At 43.6% G+C, this 16,839-nt stretch overlaps 2 protein-coding genes across 2 annotated transcripts in view; one reads left to right on the forward strand and one right to left on the reverse strand.

Annotated features, from left to right (window-relative positions):
* Nucleotides 1-16,839, forward strand: part of LOC310768260 (protein C19orf12 homolog) — a 230,703-nt gene that overhangs the window by 152,122 nt on the left and 61,742 nt on the right. The gene's annotated exons all lie outside the window — the stretch shown is intronic.
* CCNE1 (cyclin E1) lies at nt 387-16,719 on the reverse strand. Its single transcript, XM_083626092.1, has 12 exons — nt 16,583-16,719; nt 15,717-15,759; nt 15,142-15,232; nt 13,218-13,286; nt 7,332-7,477; nt 7,104-7,239; nt 5,213-5,359; nt 4,677-4,772; nt 2,995-3,129; nt 2,797-2,908; nt 2,545-2,702; nt 387-981 (listed from the first exon to the last, which is right to left on the reverse strand). Exons 2-12 carry the CDS (start codon nt 15,728-15,730, stop codon nt 859-861), a joined length of 1,227 nt encoding a protein of 408 aa, XP_083482218.1. The 5' UTR covers nt 15,731-15,759; nt 16,583-16,719; the 3' UTR covers nt 387-858.

Consider the following 16,839-nt stretch of genomic DNA (forward strand, 5'->3'; position numbering starts at 1 on the left):
TAGACCTTCTACTGTTTCAAAAAGCTGTCTGAATTAGGAAAACGCATGTTTTCTGCATCATAACCTCCAGGGCATCTCCAAAACACAGATTGCCAAAACATATCTGAGATAAAAAAACATAGGCCAGGCCCCCAACCAATATGGATGGGGGCGGTGTGGGGGGGGGGAGAGTCCAATTCTCCATCACAGCCCTGATCCAAACATTCCCCTCCCCTAGAGCTGCTATTTAGCTGTGAATGGGAGAAACCTACAACCTTCCTGAATTCTGTACGGCAGCATGTACAACGACAGCACCAAGTATTTTCCTTAACTGTAACTGGAAATAAAAGTTTTAGCTGTCTTTCACCTTCCAGAGTTATGACATATAAAACCAAGACTGCATAGGACGCAGCTGATAGCATTTTATTTAAAAATTAAGACACATAAGACCATTTATACAAAGTGTTTAGTTAAAAAAGGATCAAGTTGTAAACTAGGAAGGTCTGAGAAGGAGCTTGCCATCCACAGCTAGCAAAATCCAGAGTATGGTTAATGCCCCAGAAGTGCAGAAGGCAGAGCCCCTTTTTCTCTTCCCACCCCCTTTTCGAGTCAGCACAACGAGTATCGCCCTCCTTAGCAGCAATCCAAGCAAATGCTTGTTGTTTTTGGGTGGCTGGCGTACCCCATCAGTTCATTTAAAAATCAAAGTGTCCAATAAAAATAATGCAGGTTTCCTCCATCATAAAAAAGTGAAGACTTTCCTCTTTAGAATACATAAGACATTTGGGTAAGTCATTGGCAGCATCTCACAGTAAAGAATCAAGAATTATAAAGGCATTTTGGCCAAGAGGTCTTCAGGTTGAGTAGCTTGTGAAAAAGTTACAGCTGTTTGGGTGTCAGAGACAATTTCTTACTGCTCTGAGGTGGGGTGAGGACACCCAGGGGTAGAGGAGAACTCCTCTTCTTCTTGGCCAACGCAGCTTGTTTTTCTTGAACTTTGTCCTAGAAAAGAAGAATGCTGAGAGTGAATGATCGACTGCTCATTCATGTGTCCAGAATCCTTGTGTTGTTTTTAGGTTCCAAGAGCAAACTCATGACACATACTCAGAGAGGAAAATATACAGAAAGCTGCATCTGGACACAGAGACCTAGTCTATGTGTTTGTGTACTTACAACTTTAAAATACATGAGAAGGACCCCAAACATACATATATATATGGGGTGGGCATTCCAGCACAAAACTGAGAATTAGTTATGAAAAGTCAAATCTGTATGTGAGCAAGCTTAAGAATTCAACATTACAATGAGGGAATATTACTCCCCGTTGCTACAGCTCAAACATTTCCAGAAATCACTAACATTTGCTGCATCAGGAATGTGATTTAAGTTGCAAAACTGGCAAGAGTGCTTTACAACCCTTTCCCGTTAACCGGAAAGGCAAGTCACTAGGTTCTAAGTTACATAGGCTAATGGGACAGGATTGCAAAGCTTCCTGCATCTGCACAGGCTCTGAATGGTTTTTATATATTAAATTGTTTTTATTGTTGATGTTACTGCTTATCGCTTTGAGACGATTCAGAGAGATTCAAAAATGGAATTAAATTTTAAATATGCTCTCCTGATCTAATCACTAAATCACACAGATCAAGTCTGTTATCAAAGTCAGTCTCTCAGGTTTAAGTCCAACACTTTAGACCAGAGGTGGGGGACCTTTGGCCCTCCAGATATTGCTGAACAACAGCTCCCATATGCCCTAGCAAGCATGGCCAATGGCCAGGAATGTTGGCAGCTGTAGTTCACCAAGAGGGGCTAAAGGTTCCTCACACCTGATGTAGACAAACAGGGAGAGATGAAGTGATGAGACTTTCCAGGCCTCACTTCATCACAGCCCAGCTGTATATGCTTGAGGGCTAGGGGTTGGGAAGGTACCCACCATGCCGCACTGCTGTCCTCTTGCATTTAACACTTTTGAGGGAGTTTCTGAACATTTAGTGTTGCATTCAACTAACTTTTACTCATGAGTTACACCCAGTGAAATTAATTGCTGGGACTAAATTGGGTCTATTAATTTCACTGGGCCGACTCTAAAAGTTAGTTGAATACAACCTTCTCTCTCTCACACACACACATTTCACCTTTTATTCTCATGCTCTACGAAAGCAAAGTGTGGCGCTGTGGTCTAAACCACTGAGCCTAGGGCTTGCCGATCAGAAGGTCAGCGGTTTGAATCCCTGCGACGGGGTGAGCTCCCGTTGCTCGGTCCCAGCTCCTGCCAACATAGCAGTTTGAAAGCACGTCAAAGTGCAAGTAGATAAATAGGTACCGCTCCAGCAGGAAGGTAAACGGCATTTCCGTGCACTGCTCTGGTTCGCCAGAAGTGGCTTAGTCGTGGTGGCCACATGACCCGGAAGCTGTATGCCGGCTCCCTCGGCCAGTAAAGCGAGATGAGCGCCGCAACCCCAGAGTCATCCGCGACTGGACTTAACAGTCAGGGGTCCCTTTACCATTACCTTACAAAAGCAAGGAGGCCTTTGGCCACTAAGATGTATCTATGAGAACACTTACCAGCAAGTTAAAGGTGTTAATGTGCATCTGTATATTGTGCAAATCTTCCAAAGGAACGCCTCTGAAGTGTTTGAGCGGCGAGCTCCCCACCTCCTTGATGGCCACAGCAAAGGGAACCATCCACTTCACACAGTCCTGTATTTCCCATAATTGATAACCTAGAAAATCAAGAAGATACCCGCCTTTGTAAGTCATGCCTCCGCTTGACTTAGAACCGCTGGATTTCTTCTCTTTCATTAAAACGCAGCTTACCCGAAACCTTCTGCATCAGCTCACAAGAGGAGAAGTGATATAATGCAGAAGCAGCTAAAGCGCCATAGGAGTAGTCCAAACAGCCAACATCCAGCACGCAGAGATCCAAAAGCTGGAGAGAGGGGACAGAGAGCTTGAAAGGAAACGTTTCTAACAAAAGTGGCGGGTGAAATGTTTAAGGGCAGAATTCGTCCTTACCTCAGCTATCTGCACAAATATCTCCTGGGGGTATTGCGGTAGCAGCATCTCACAGATTTCATTTAGATAAGCGACCTGCATGTATATGTTTAGCCAGGACACAACCGTGAGGGGACTCAGATTCCAATTGAGTGCCTAGAAGAGAGCATGCATGTCAGGAGGTAAAGTCAGTTTCCTTAGCACCCACAGGGTATTCTTTGCAAACACAACTGAATGTGGTCACGGACTGACAACAGTCGTCAACTTTTGTAACAGCTTTGATACAAAACCGCAATGGGGCTCATCACAGCAAGCCTAGAAAGCTCTCTCCTTCGTGGGTACCGACATGGAGGCTAAATAAATAACCTATGGGGCAAGAGTCTATGCCAAACATGTAACAGCGGAGCAGATCAGGCCTTTATTCCACATACTAATGGTAGTATGCACAGGAGACACATGTGCATTCATTCCAATGCTACAATTATGCTTAGCATAGAATCACAGTCAGAAGGGATTCCCAAGTCCAACCCCCTGCAATGCAGGTATCCGACATTCACTTTTACATCAGAGTGCAGAGGCAGGGCATCTCTGGAGTACTTCTTCACACGACACATAGTTAAACTATGAAATTCACTCCCTCAAGAGACAGTAATGGCCACCCACTTGGACAGATATGAATTAGAGTCTTGTTGCACTTGAGTCCTGCTTGCGGGCTTCCTTTGGGAACCTGATAACCAGTGAGAGAATGCTGGACCTTTGGCCTAATCCAGAATGCACACGTGGCAAGTGCAATCCTGCTGCCACGCTGCACATTCATATACAGTGGTACCTCAGTTTAAGAACAGTCCTGTTTACGAACGATTCGATTTACGAACTCCGCAAAACCGGAAGTAGTGTCCTGGTTTGCAAACTTTACCTCGGTCTAAGAACGGAATCCAAACGGTGGAAGGGCACCAGCGGCGGGAGGCCTCATTAGGGAAAGCGCGCCTCGGTTTAATAATGGTTTCGGTTTAAGAACAGATTAAGTTCGTAAACCGAGGTACCACTGTACACACTTATACAAAAATAAACACGAGAGCCAGTGTGCAGTAGAGGACAGGGTCTTTGACCAAGGCGGCTGGAGTTAAAATCCCTACTCAACTATGAACTTCCCCAGGTGACTTTGTGCCAGTCACTCTCGCTTAACCTTACACAGGGCTATTGCAATGATTAAAGAGAGGGCTGGGTGAGAAAGAAATCCCATGCATTATTACCCTGAGGTTGCACTTACATCCACTTGTAAGTACTACTACTACTACTACTAACAAGAACATATTGAAAGTTACAGAACTAGTACACAGATGGAATTTGGGTCACTTTCACCATGGACTTACAAAATGTACTACTCTATGTCAAAATGCACCAGCAGTCTTTCATGCTGAGCCAAGCTGTTTCAGATGTCTCAAAATGGACAGGAGATTTCTATCTACACAGCTATAAAAGAATCACTGATAATGGAAGATAAAGAACTGAAAGACAGACATGCCACTGATTAACTAACATGCTTTTGGCAACAAAAAGTGCTGCCTTTTCACCATGGCTGACTGCACGGAGTGGCTTGGGAAAGGCTTTGCTCAAGGTACCGAGGGTGCGACTTTAAAAAAAGCAGAATGCAATTTTCCCTACAATCCATTCCAAACACACACAGAAAGAATCACATTTACCTTCATAATGATGAGTTCCATACTAAGAATTTCTTCTTCAGTACAAGCCCCATCTGTAACATATGCAAACTGCTGCAACTTTGGAGGATAGATTTCCTGAAACATGGAAGACGGGACATCAATGCATTGTCAACAGTGGTAAATGGCAAAGCCAGATGGTTCCAGACACTGACAGCTATCAATGCCTAATTTGGGGGGTAACAGCACTATTCTGATGTACAGGGATACTTCCTGAGCTCAGATCAATTAGGCCCAGCAGCAAATGTAATAGCAACTTTATGGCTGCTGTTAAGAGCACAAGATCTATCAAGGATCATAGCCTCTTCAATCAAAATGGCCAAGACGGCAGGTGACAGAGCCTTTTACTTTGAAATGTGTGAGAAAACACAGCCTTGCTCTCTTCCTGCAGTTTGCAGCCCCATATCTGTTCATTTCTGTGATATTACCAGCTGCAGTGGGGAAGGAAATACAAAGAAGGACTTTGAGATTGCACCACAGAAAATGCATTTAGGTTTGCAGGACAAGACTTGTTTTACCTCAAGCTTTGCAGCTATGAATAAGGATGAAATTCCAATAAGTTGCAGAAGTGTCTTTACAATGTTCTGTTGCGTGGCCATGAACCGATCGAAAAAATCCTGTGCCAAATAAAATGTCTCTCTATGAAGCTTGTAGACTTCGCAAACCTGCAGGAGACAGAAGGGCGTCATTCTGCTTCTCAGCTGCATAGGTCCCTGGTTCATCATGGACCTTCTTAATGTGAAGCTCAGTAGAACTACAGTTGTACCTTGGTTTTCGAACAACTTAGTTCTCGAACGTTTTGGTTCCTGAACATTTTGCGAACTATTTTTTAAAGCCAAATGTCCGACGTGGCTTCCAGTTGGCTGCAGAAGCTTCCTGCAGTCAACTAGAAGCCGTGCCTTGGTTTCTGAACATTTTGGAAGTCAAACGGACTTCCAGAATGGATTCTATTCGAGAACAAAGGTACAACTGTATAGTGTTTCCTAAAGATGAGCTGATTTAGTCTATGACATAGCTATGCTTTGCTGCACCAAAATATGTTCATTTTTTGTACTATAAGCAGAGCTGATTCAAGACATTTTGCTGCCCCAAGCAAAGGACTACATGCTGCTCCCCGCCCTGCAAAAGAAGTACAAAACCCAACCTAACTGGAAGTTGAATCTTACTTCAGCAGCCACCTCACTTTGCACTGGGCCAGCTGCAACTGCAAATGGAATGAACTACTTGCTAGCAGAACATCATAAAGTTTTCCTAGGATCTGGAGCACCCTGGGGCCTTTGTTTTGGAGGTGTTGGTCTGACAATATGAATACATGCTGAATGCCCATGACACGAAAACTGAAGGGAAGCCCCTGTGGCACCAGCAAAAATAAATAAGTCTCCCTGCACTGATAAATGCAAAAAATGGACTGAAGTGCAGAAAAACACCTGTTACGAGGGAAGAAAGGATCCAGCAATGTTTGCCACAATAAAAAGATGGGATAGGGACTGGAAATATTTCCCCTCATTGCCCCTCTCTAACGTTTTAGCAGAGAAACATAGAAGTGAACCAAAGTGCAGTAAACATTTGTTTCTTCACCAAAGCATAAAGCGTACAATGAAGAAAAAATTGATGAAACTAGAAGAATGTTTTCTCTTTGCAGAGAGAGTATTTGTTTTCCTGTAAAGAACAACTGCCTGACTTCCAGGCTATGACAAGGAGAGTCAATTCATGATTTGCGAAGGGGGCTCCTTTTTGCCCTGCCTATGGCTGTTGTACAAGGCAAAACAGCTCCAAGAAACTGAGGCCTGATTGTAGGGGCCAGGACCTACCCTCAGGATCCGTCCATTGAAATGGAAACGAGCATCCTAGGACTTGTATGAGCATGAAAATTGCTTATCCTGCTTGGGAGATCCAATCCCTACCACGCCCAAATGCACACACTGACTGACAATACTGAGAGCCCTGGGCACTGTTCTGGCTACCCAACTGCTACCTGCTTAGCTATGAAGTGTCCCAACACCTGTGTCCCCTTTCATTTCCCATGTCATCCTAGTGCTTTAGTTTTCTAAAAATCCCAATGCTTCTGAGAACCTTCCGAGCAGCCACTTTTACCAGAGTGCCTTTTTGAAGCTGTTGTGTGCATGTCCATCTCCGAACTCTCCCCGCCACCTTCCTTCCCTATTAGCAACTCTTGATATTCCTCACCTGGATCTCTAGTCCATTCTGAACCAGCTCTATCAGACGGGCAGCAATCTATCCTATGCTGGGAATAGAACTAGGAGCTACTGAAGGAAGAAGTTCCCCTACTACCAGGGTAGTAGTTCCAAAACACCCTTTGCTCCCAAGGAAACTCCAGGCAGACTATGATAACAATCTCACATTGATGTGTTCATTGTTTCAAATATTAGCATAAGAAGACAGTCTCACCTCCATTAGCCAGTCTAGAAGAATCACCCGCATTTTAGGTTGCAAGAGTGGATGCCTTTGCAGATATAGTTTATCCCTCACATATGCCTGTTCTTTTATTATCATGTTTTTCCACACTTCATCCCTATTTGCCCAGCTGCAGGAGAGAGAGAAAGAACAAGAGGAAATGTGAAAAAAAGTGTAACAGGCAGTAATGGAACAGGAGGCCATGAAATTAGGAAAAATTACCCCAAAACAGGCAACGGCGAATCTCTAGATGAAGCAAGGCTTTGGTGCATGAAAGGAGAGAAGTTTGGGCTTCCCAGCTCATCATCTTTCTCTGGTGTTGGGATCAGCATATGGGGATGTGCGCACACATCATAGTTTGTAAACGGCTATTGAAGAAAAAATAAAAAGGGGGAGCCATTAAATCTCACAGTTATAAAGTTCATTGAACAGTTGATTAGTCCTCCCCACAACAAATTCAGAAAGAGTTAAAAGGCAAGTGTTTTTAGTCACCGCGCTCGAATATATGGCAATTTACCTTTCATATGTTCTCCTCTGAAAAAAGCTATTGTTGCTTCAAGAGAAGAGACAAATGGTCACCAACTCAGCAAGCGGTCTTTTTAAAAGAGCACTTGTGACACTGCACTTGCTCTGCCAGGCACAAAAATATTCTGCATGAAGGAAAACAGGCTTTTAGTTTCAGAATCCCATCTGTTTATTTTCCACCTGATGGCAATATCCTTGATAGTAGAAATCAAGAAACAGAGGGATTAGGACTTCAGGTGGGGAGGAAACAGATGGAAGTCCCAAACAGTTATCCTGTTTTCTCTGAGTTCCTGTGGTAATGAACACAAAAAGAAAAACAATGCTGGCTGCTTTTTAAAAAACAAAAAAGGTTGTTGCCCCCGCAATGCATGCACAAGAATAACAAAAAGTGTATGAATTTAGCTGTTTCGGGATTACAATACAACTTTATCTTAACAGAAAACTTCAGATGCCAAACGCAAATTGGCACGCATAGCATTCCTCGCATTCTGGAATTGTATGCTTTGGTAAATTATACTCATGTGAAACTAGCGCATCAAGGAGAAACTGAAGTATGTTAGCTATGTACAAGGGAAGGAATACAAAGTCCCAGCAGTATATGGAATCTTCAAGCTGATAACTGATGTTGCAGATATTTTGCAGAAAGGGTAGCATTAGCAGCGCACCGGAACACTTCACTCCAAGCCCCAAAAGTGATTTCTAGGCTTCAAAATTCTTTTACACACGCACACAACTCAACTTTTCTGAACAGTTGCCTCTTCTTTAACACCTTTAAAAACCACAGCTCTCTGTTTAATCATAGTGAAAATTGCATGTGCAAGGGCTTACATGAGAAACAGCTCAAAACTGTTGGTCTGTTATAACTAGATCACTGAAAGTCACCACTGGGGTGAACGTAAATGGTGACTCAACATGAAAGCAACATCTTTACCAGACCGTGTTTCTGGACTCTATATGTATCAATTAGTTTTCGAGCAAAAACCCAAAGGATGTCAGATGAAGCAGAATGGTACTATATCCAGCAAAAGTTCCATCTGTATTCTGACCTGGGCCCACAAGAAATTGCTTCAGAAAGTTGTGCTGCTTTCCTCCTCTTGCTCCTTGCTTTGCTTTCTCCTCCTCAACATGTTTGTTTGACATTTATGCCCCTAAATCATCTATACTGAAGTTACAGTGAACATATGGCTGGCAGGAAGCAACAAACCCAGAAGGCAGCTTGGAACAAGGCTAGATGCCTAATGCTTAGAAGTCATTTAGCAACCTAGAATCTGGATTCACATCCAAAACCTACTCCACTACAACAGTACAGCATAAGCGAAACCTTGTGGGTACAGATCTCACTGTCTCAAAGCCTTTTGAGAAGAAAGCCACAAGTAAGTGTATGTTACTTGCTAGGGCCAAGGGATCCCCATACCTGTTTTAAACATTGTCCATTTTCGCAAATCAGATCTAAACTATTCTTTGTCCTACTTAGGCTGGGAGACGCACACACTCCTTCCTTATTCTGAAAGTACCAGGTCTCACAACACAGCAAGTGCCAAAGAAACAAAATGGCTAGTTCTGCAGCAATCACAGCACACAAGGCGCTGCTCTTTGATTTTTTTCCATCTTTGGAAAGCAAGAAGTTTCTTTATCATCCCCTGCTTAAATGAAGGTGCAACATGGAAAGCAACACATCACTTCTACAAAAAGCACCATCACCTGGTAAGGGTATGGGGACAAAACAAGATAGCTGGTATTCAGCAGGTGAAAAAGCATGTTGAAGGGAACAAAATTACAGTTCTTTTTCTAGCTCAGCTTACCTGCATAGGCCCATAAAAACTATGTTGATTTCAACTAACATACCACAATTTATCACAAGCTGCTTTTTAATCAAGTTACCTGTGTATGAGTTAAAAGAAACAGGGCTCGTTTGAGAAATAGCGAGCATTTTTAGCTATGACACAATCGTCTTGAGAACCACATGCTGAAAAAATCTGCTTCTGCCAACTGGGCAATATAACCGCCCTTTCTTAATGTAAAAAGGGAGCTGTGTTGCAGTTAAAAGCTCTAGCCTTATGTTAGGCTGATACTACCAATGAACTCTGCACACTTTAAGTGGGACTGACAGTGCTTCTTCTATGCATGATATTGACAGTGAAATATCGTCCATCCAGTCAATGGAACAGTCAAGCATATTTCAATTCATAATTCACTGGGTTTCTTTTTTTTTTAAGCTTCTCTTGTTTTTCCAATAGCTGGGTATGTGGTGTTGATAAAAGATCCATTCTCATTAGTGACAGAAACCAATTCATACCAAGAAATAACTTATGGAACTGTGTCTAGTTCTTGGTGACACAAGTTAAGGATATTGACAAGATAGGTGTGCAGAGAAGGGTGACCAAGATTATCAAGGTTCTGGAAACCCAAGCCTTACAAGGAACGGTTGAGGGAGTTGGGTATGTTTAGCCTGAAAAAGAGATGACTGAGGGGAGATATGATAGCTATCTTCAAATACCTAAAGGGCTGTCACATGGAAGATGGAACAAGACTGTTTTCTCCTGCTCCAGAGGTTAGGACCCAAGCCAATAGCTTCAAGTTACAAGAAAAGAGGTTATGACTAAGCATCAGGAAGAACTTTTTGATGGTAAGAGCTGCTCAACAGCGGAATGGACTTCCTCTGAAAGTGGTGTAGTCTCCTTCCTTGAAGGCTTTAAAGCAGAGGTTGTATGACCATCTGTCATGGGTGCGTTAGTTGAGATTCCTACACTGTAGGGGGTTGGACTAGATAACGCTCAGGGTCTTTCCAACTCTATAACTCTATGAATGCTATACCATAGACTACAGAGCTGCTGTTGAGTTGTCAGATGATGGCTTCATAAGCCTTCAAGATAGCCAGCACAACATATTGTTACAGCAAAGCACTTTCTCCATATAGGAACAGATGCTGTGCCAACAGCTTTATTGCTGAGCAAGAGCTGCAAGTCCAATGCATTTTATGCAAACTTTTGCTTTGGAAATGTAACCATGCAGCTGATTGAGTCTTCTACACACTATTGAAAAGGAAAAGGGTAGGTAAAACAGTTAATGTAAATTATTCCTACGGTCTCCACAATATCTAAAATATTCTGCAAGTGTAGGCAGAATATTCCAGTTGTACATGATGCAAGGCAACACCATGTGGAACGACACATCTAAGGGCTATTAAACACACTGTGATGAAGGGCTGAGAGAGATCTGGTTTTCAAAATCACGGTATCTCACCAGCTAAGTATCACAATATCTCTCTATATATCTGCAGTAGCAGAGGGCTTAGCTGCGCCTCGCTGCAGTGGCAGAGGGTCCTGCCGTATCTCTCTGTGGTAGCGGAGGCTGCACTGCACTTCCCCGCAGCAGCCGAAGGCTTTGACACGGCTCCGTATGATGGTGGAGGGCCTTTGAATTCAGTAGGGCTTGCTTGTGAGTAGGCACGCACTTGCTTGCCCTGCTTACCGAAAAACACCCTCCCCATCAATCTCACATAGTATCCAACCTCCCATTTCAGTATAAGGCAACCAGCTAAATCTTTTTCTCTCCATTACCCACCCCGAAGGGTCCTCATCCCACCAGTCTCATTTAAATAAATAAATAAATAAATAAATAAATAAATAACCTTCCTTTTTTATATAGAGGGAAGTTATTTAGGGCGAACCAACAACATAAATACCACCAGAAAATAGTAACTCTTCCCCCTCTTTTTCCCCACCGGTTGGGGTGAGTGTGAGAGAAGATGCGCTTTCTAGTTCTTTATGTTCAGCAATATGGCAATTTATCACACAGCCCTACTGTGTTGTGGCATAATTGGGTTAGCAACCACAAAAGCACTCATGAAGGAGCCATGATCTAGTTCTGAGTAGTGGACCTAATTAGACATGTTTTCTCAATCATCTTCTTTTAGGAATATAAATGGTTTAATTTGTACACTTAAATTTAGTATTTAAGGAATCTTAAGAAACAAGGTGGTCACTTATTTCCATCAAAACTTTGCCAGGTCAGTTGATGGATCTCACCTCTGTAAAATGGGAAAAAAGACCAGACAGTGTGGTGAAAGCCAGTTAACCCTCCCTGGTCAAACCTGAATGGTTAATATTGTATCTCCCCTATGACGACAAAAGGGAAGGAAACTCCCTCCTCATGGGGAAAGCTCCAGAAAATGAATGCTGAACAGGTTGACCGACAACTGGAATAGGGAGTTGTAGGAAGCAGAATCCATAGCAAACAAAGCCCATCTGCTATGTTAGCATTAGACTCTAGATCTCCAGCTTCCTTAATTGGGAAGGTGTACCACATTTTGGATTAGACTGTGGACAAAAAGAAATAAAAAAAGCAGCAACATTTCCTGATCACTCTTTCCGCAGTTTAACTACCACCCTGAAAACTGTCACAATAGACAAAAGGAAGCTGATGCATTCTTTTCAGCTCCAGCCAATTTCATCTCTGTACACAAAGATTATGCAGGCTCATTTCAACAAAAATGGAGCTCTTCATAGTCCTATGTATCTGTGCATAGCAAAAACATGGAAATGAAAAGTGGGACTTTTTCTAAAAAAGATGCAAAGCCCAAATATTTCTGGTTTCCTTTTCAAGGGACCCTACTGCTCACTGACAAATCTGGGAGTCCAGGGCATCTAGTGATGTGAGAATTCACAAATTTTGTCTTGAACCTTCTAATTAAGATTGTGGCTTGAATGAGAGCAATTAGTACATTCATAGGTAAAGCTGAGCTAAGACATCCATACCACAACTCAAAACACTTGCAATTTATTGCACCCTCCCAACATTTCACAGCTTAAAGATAGGGACATGCCACCTACTGGGTTCTACTGGGTTCCATTTACTTGGCAACAGCCTGTCCTCTTCCAATGGAAAAGCCTGGACAATGGGTGATATGCAACATTAGTCCTACTCTGAGTGGACCCATTGAAGTTAATGGGCATTACACACTTAGGTTCATTAATTTCAAGGGTTTCCTCTGGTTAGGATTTAGTTGAATGTAACCCATTGTGTTTATTTCAGTTTGGTTAAATGTATTACTGGGTAAAACATAGTCTAAAAATACTGTATTTGAAGAATATGAAAAGGCACCCTATTCATGGCATGATGCCTTAGTGTTCGAGTGAATATGCATCAGATGTAGGCAGCATCTCCCACCTCTCTCTGCTCAGAAATGCAGAATCTACAGGCTCTGGGCAGAAGCTGAAACCCTGAAAAGTGAGAATTTCCAACAACTTCACAGTCCCTATTTTATCCTACCACAGGTATATGGGACAAATAACAACAAATATGCCTCTGTGCCTGGGAACTAGAGAAAGTTGGAAATGATTGTATCCTCTAAGACTCATAGATGTGATGCAGGGATGGGGAACCTATGACCATCCAGATGTTGCTGGACTCAAACTCCCATCATGCCTCAACCAGCATGGCCAGTGGTCAGGTTTGATGGAAGCCCAGCAATAGGTGGAGGTCCTCAGGTTCTCCACACTTGGCTTAATGCTTTAGGACCCAATAGAGCTATACAAATTAAAACGGTATCACTGAATACCAGTCCAACACCCAAGTAATTACCTGGCTCTCATTCTGTTTCTTCTTGGTCATTTCTGTTTTGGCAACTTCTTCATCTGGATCCTGTAAAAACTACATGGAAAAGAATGAAGTGAGGTTTACCAGTCTGCAGTAAACGGGGGCGGGGGGGTGAATAGAGAGAAGTGGCTCTGGGATTATATGACTCTGACCCTGCTTGTGAGCTTTCCACAGGCATCTGGTTGGCCACTGCAAGAACAGTGACTAGATGGGCTTTTGGCCCGATTCAGCAGAGGTCTCCCTATGCTATAGTCTTAAGGCAGTTCATGAACATTAGCTATCATAACAAGGAAGTTAAAATACAGGCTTTACATATGCGATGGCTGTTCACATGGGTTTCACTACTCATTTTGGATATGGTTACATGAGCACAAATGTACAGTGGTACCTCGGGTTACAGACGCTTCAGGTTACAGACTCCGCTAACCCAGAAATAGTACCTCGGGTTAAGAACTTTGCTTCAGGATGAGAACAGAAATTGTGCAGTGGCGGCGCAGCGGCAGCGGGAGGCCCCATTAGCTAAAGTGGTCTTCAGGTTAAGAACAGTTTCAGGTTAAGAACGGACCTCCAGAACGAATTAAGTTCTTAACCCGAGGTACCACTGTACTACCATGTATTCTGGGAAGATAGAATCCACCAAGATCTACCAGCTAGTGCATGTCTACATAATTATGCTTTGCCTTTTGCCTTTAGCCAAGGTTAAACCTAAGTGTAAATGGAAAAACCTTAAGGAATTTGTAGTTTCCACCATGCACATTGCAACTATTTTACTTATGTGGAGGTGGCATGGGGGGGGCAGTGTGCTTGCTAAAAGTCAGCAATTCAATTTTCTACTGAAAGTTAGGCAAGGGATTTATTTAGGTGGGATTGAGCATAGAATCACTCAAATGAGAATTGAGCAGCTAATCAATCGAGTAACAGTCAAGTATTTTGAATGCAATAAGAATGAAAATAGATACATTTATCACTGTGCTCGATACTTTTGCTAGCTACAATAAAATAAAATAAAAATAACCACCATTATGAAACAAGGAAGTTAACTTTTTAGAAGTTACTAAGTTTCCAAACTAGTGTTCAATTCTTCTCAGAGCAGATGACTTGATGTGGAGAGGGTACTTCCTGGTTCTTGCAGCAAAAAAGATGGAGCCGTAGGTGGTGCTGGGCAGCGGCCCTTGCCCCAAACAGCTGTTTGTGTACCTGTTCAGAGATACCTGCTGTTATCAGCAGGTAACCCATAGGAGAATATATGTTCTGTAGTAGAGTACATGCATTTCATGCAGGTTCAATCCTGACATCTCCAGGTAGACCTGGGAACATGTTCTGTCTAAACCACTGAAAGCCACTGAGCTAAATGGACCAGTAGTCTGACACAGACCTGGTTCGTGTAACATGGTCAATGAAGCTATGGCTTAGTAAGAAGACTCTACAATCAATCTTTAGCTACAGTGTGTGGCTAGTGAGGAGAGAGCGCGGCCGCAAGTCCCCAGTCAGGAAAACATGCTAAACGAAAACTTGGCTTAGCACAGTGTGGTGCAACAGAAAAAGGACTCTTCTTTGAGAACACGCCCGTTTGTGTGGGCTTCGTAAGCCACAGCTTGGCTTACTATGGCGAGCAAATCAGCCTCAGGATAAGGCAGCCTCCTTTGCTCCTAACCTTGCCTGGGACTTACCATGCAGAGTGACATTCTTCGCTTTACAGACTATTTAACCAAACTGAAATGGGCAATCAACTGACCAGTATGCTAATCCTATCTTCAGGAGTAGATAATGTCATGAAAAAGGTTTTGGGTGAGTGTGAGTCATAACGCTGTTTTTCCTTTCAAACGGATACAGTTGCTAGTTACATGATCTGATTTGGGCAGTGCTCTTCAATGACTGGAGTTGTTCCCCTACAAATACAGGCACTTACTGTGGCGACATCAGCTTTTCTCTTGCGGGTTCGAACAGTGAAGTCGGTGGGAGCTTCATCTTCAGTGGGAGTGTTCTTGTCCTTGCGATCACTGCAGAGAGTGGAAGATTCAGTCCTATCATGCCATGCATTATAAAAACATGTTTTCACTGAAGAAAACATTTATGAAGTGCACATGAGTGCACCCTTTCACCCACTTGTCAACATGCTTGTTCATACATGGTGTTGAGAGTTTCTTTTGTATTTGCTATACAGGGAGTTCCAGGTTTACAAGTTCCTCCTGAAACAGGATTTGCAAGGGGGCATTCCAAGTCTACAAGCTGCCTTTAAAACAGGCCTTGCTAAAGGTTAGAATAGTGGTTCCCAAACTTTTCATTCCCCAGACCACTTGGAAATTGCTGGGGGCCTTGGAAAACCTTAATTTTTCTGCCTGTTTCAGCAACTGTAAAGCAGTGAGCTAGATGCTATGTGATTTTAAATTGCATTTTAACAGACATGCCAAGGTCCACCTAAGCGAAATGATCCATGGCCTGCAGTTTGGGAACCCCTAGACTACAGAGGTGCATACAACTCACCTGGATTTGGACATGGTGGTCTGGAGAGATCAAGACTTCAACCCTGGGGTGGAAAAGAGAGAACTGAAGTGATGAATCTGCAAACATTTTCAGTTCATATAAATATCTCAGTTGTTAGTGTGGCTTACTTTTAAAGAAAAAAGGTAAGATGGAGGAAAATGTATAGGAAGAAAGGATGAAAATTTAGGATTGGTAAAGGCTTAGAAAGGCAAGAGAGAAAAAACATTGATATGCATCTCAAACACAAAAAAAGGAACAGAAAAGCCTCCAAAAAATGTTGCAGGCCCAAATAAGCCTTCTGCAGCAACAGCATGGAGATGAAACAGTTGCACATCTGGGGGATTAAGAAACTACATGCAAACCCACATTTTGGTAAGTTTCATTGGGGAGTGTGCGTGTCTTTTCACCCAGAAAAAGAGGCACCGGGTAAGGAAAAATGGACTATCCCTCTTAACACCCTATTAACTGCACCCATCCAAGTTACTCCATGTGAAAGCAATTAAGGGAAAACTTGACCAGCCACCTCTCAATACCCCCCCAAAAAACCAATAAATACAAATATAAACAAAATAACCACCTACATACAAGGCAGCACGCTAACTCCACCCACCCCATATTTATAACGGGGTTAACCCCCCCAAAAAAATCACACCCCAAGACAAAGAAAATGCAAGAATGGAGAGAAAATGCACCCCCCTCTCCTCGTTTCAAGGTGCCCGAGAGTAGAAGGAGAGGCTGTCATTTCACCCCCCCCACCCCCCACCAGTGCCCCTGGAGAATGCCTGGGAAACCCCTCTGAATCCAGATCCCCTAACTGTGGGCAAGGGTGAGGGGCTCCTCTTTCCTCCCCCCACCCCCCACTTTACCAGGAGCAGAGGTCGGCCAGCCGGCCGGCGTTGGCAGTGTGGCTGGCGGCTTCGTGGGCGGGCCGGCGGGATACAGGAAGGCGGGCTCCTCCACGCTGCTGCTGCTGCTGCTGCCGCCGTCCTCTCGCCTCCTCACGGCGCGCCGGCTCCCGTGTCAGGCCAGCGCGGCCTTTTCTCTGCGCGCACAGGGCGGGCCCAGGCCCCGAGCGCGGGCATTTCTGCCGCCTCAGGGCCGCCGCCGCCGCCTCCGGCTTGCC

This window comes from Podarcis filfolensis (genome assembly GCF_964270895.1).
Source record: "Podarcis filfolensis genome assembly, chromosome: 8".
Taxonomy (NCBI): Eukaryota; Metazoa; Chordata; class Lepidosauria; order Squamata; family Lacertidae; genus Podarcis; species Podarcis filfolensis.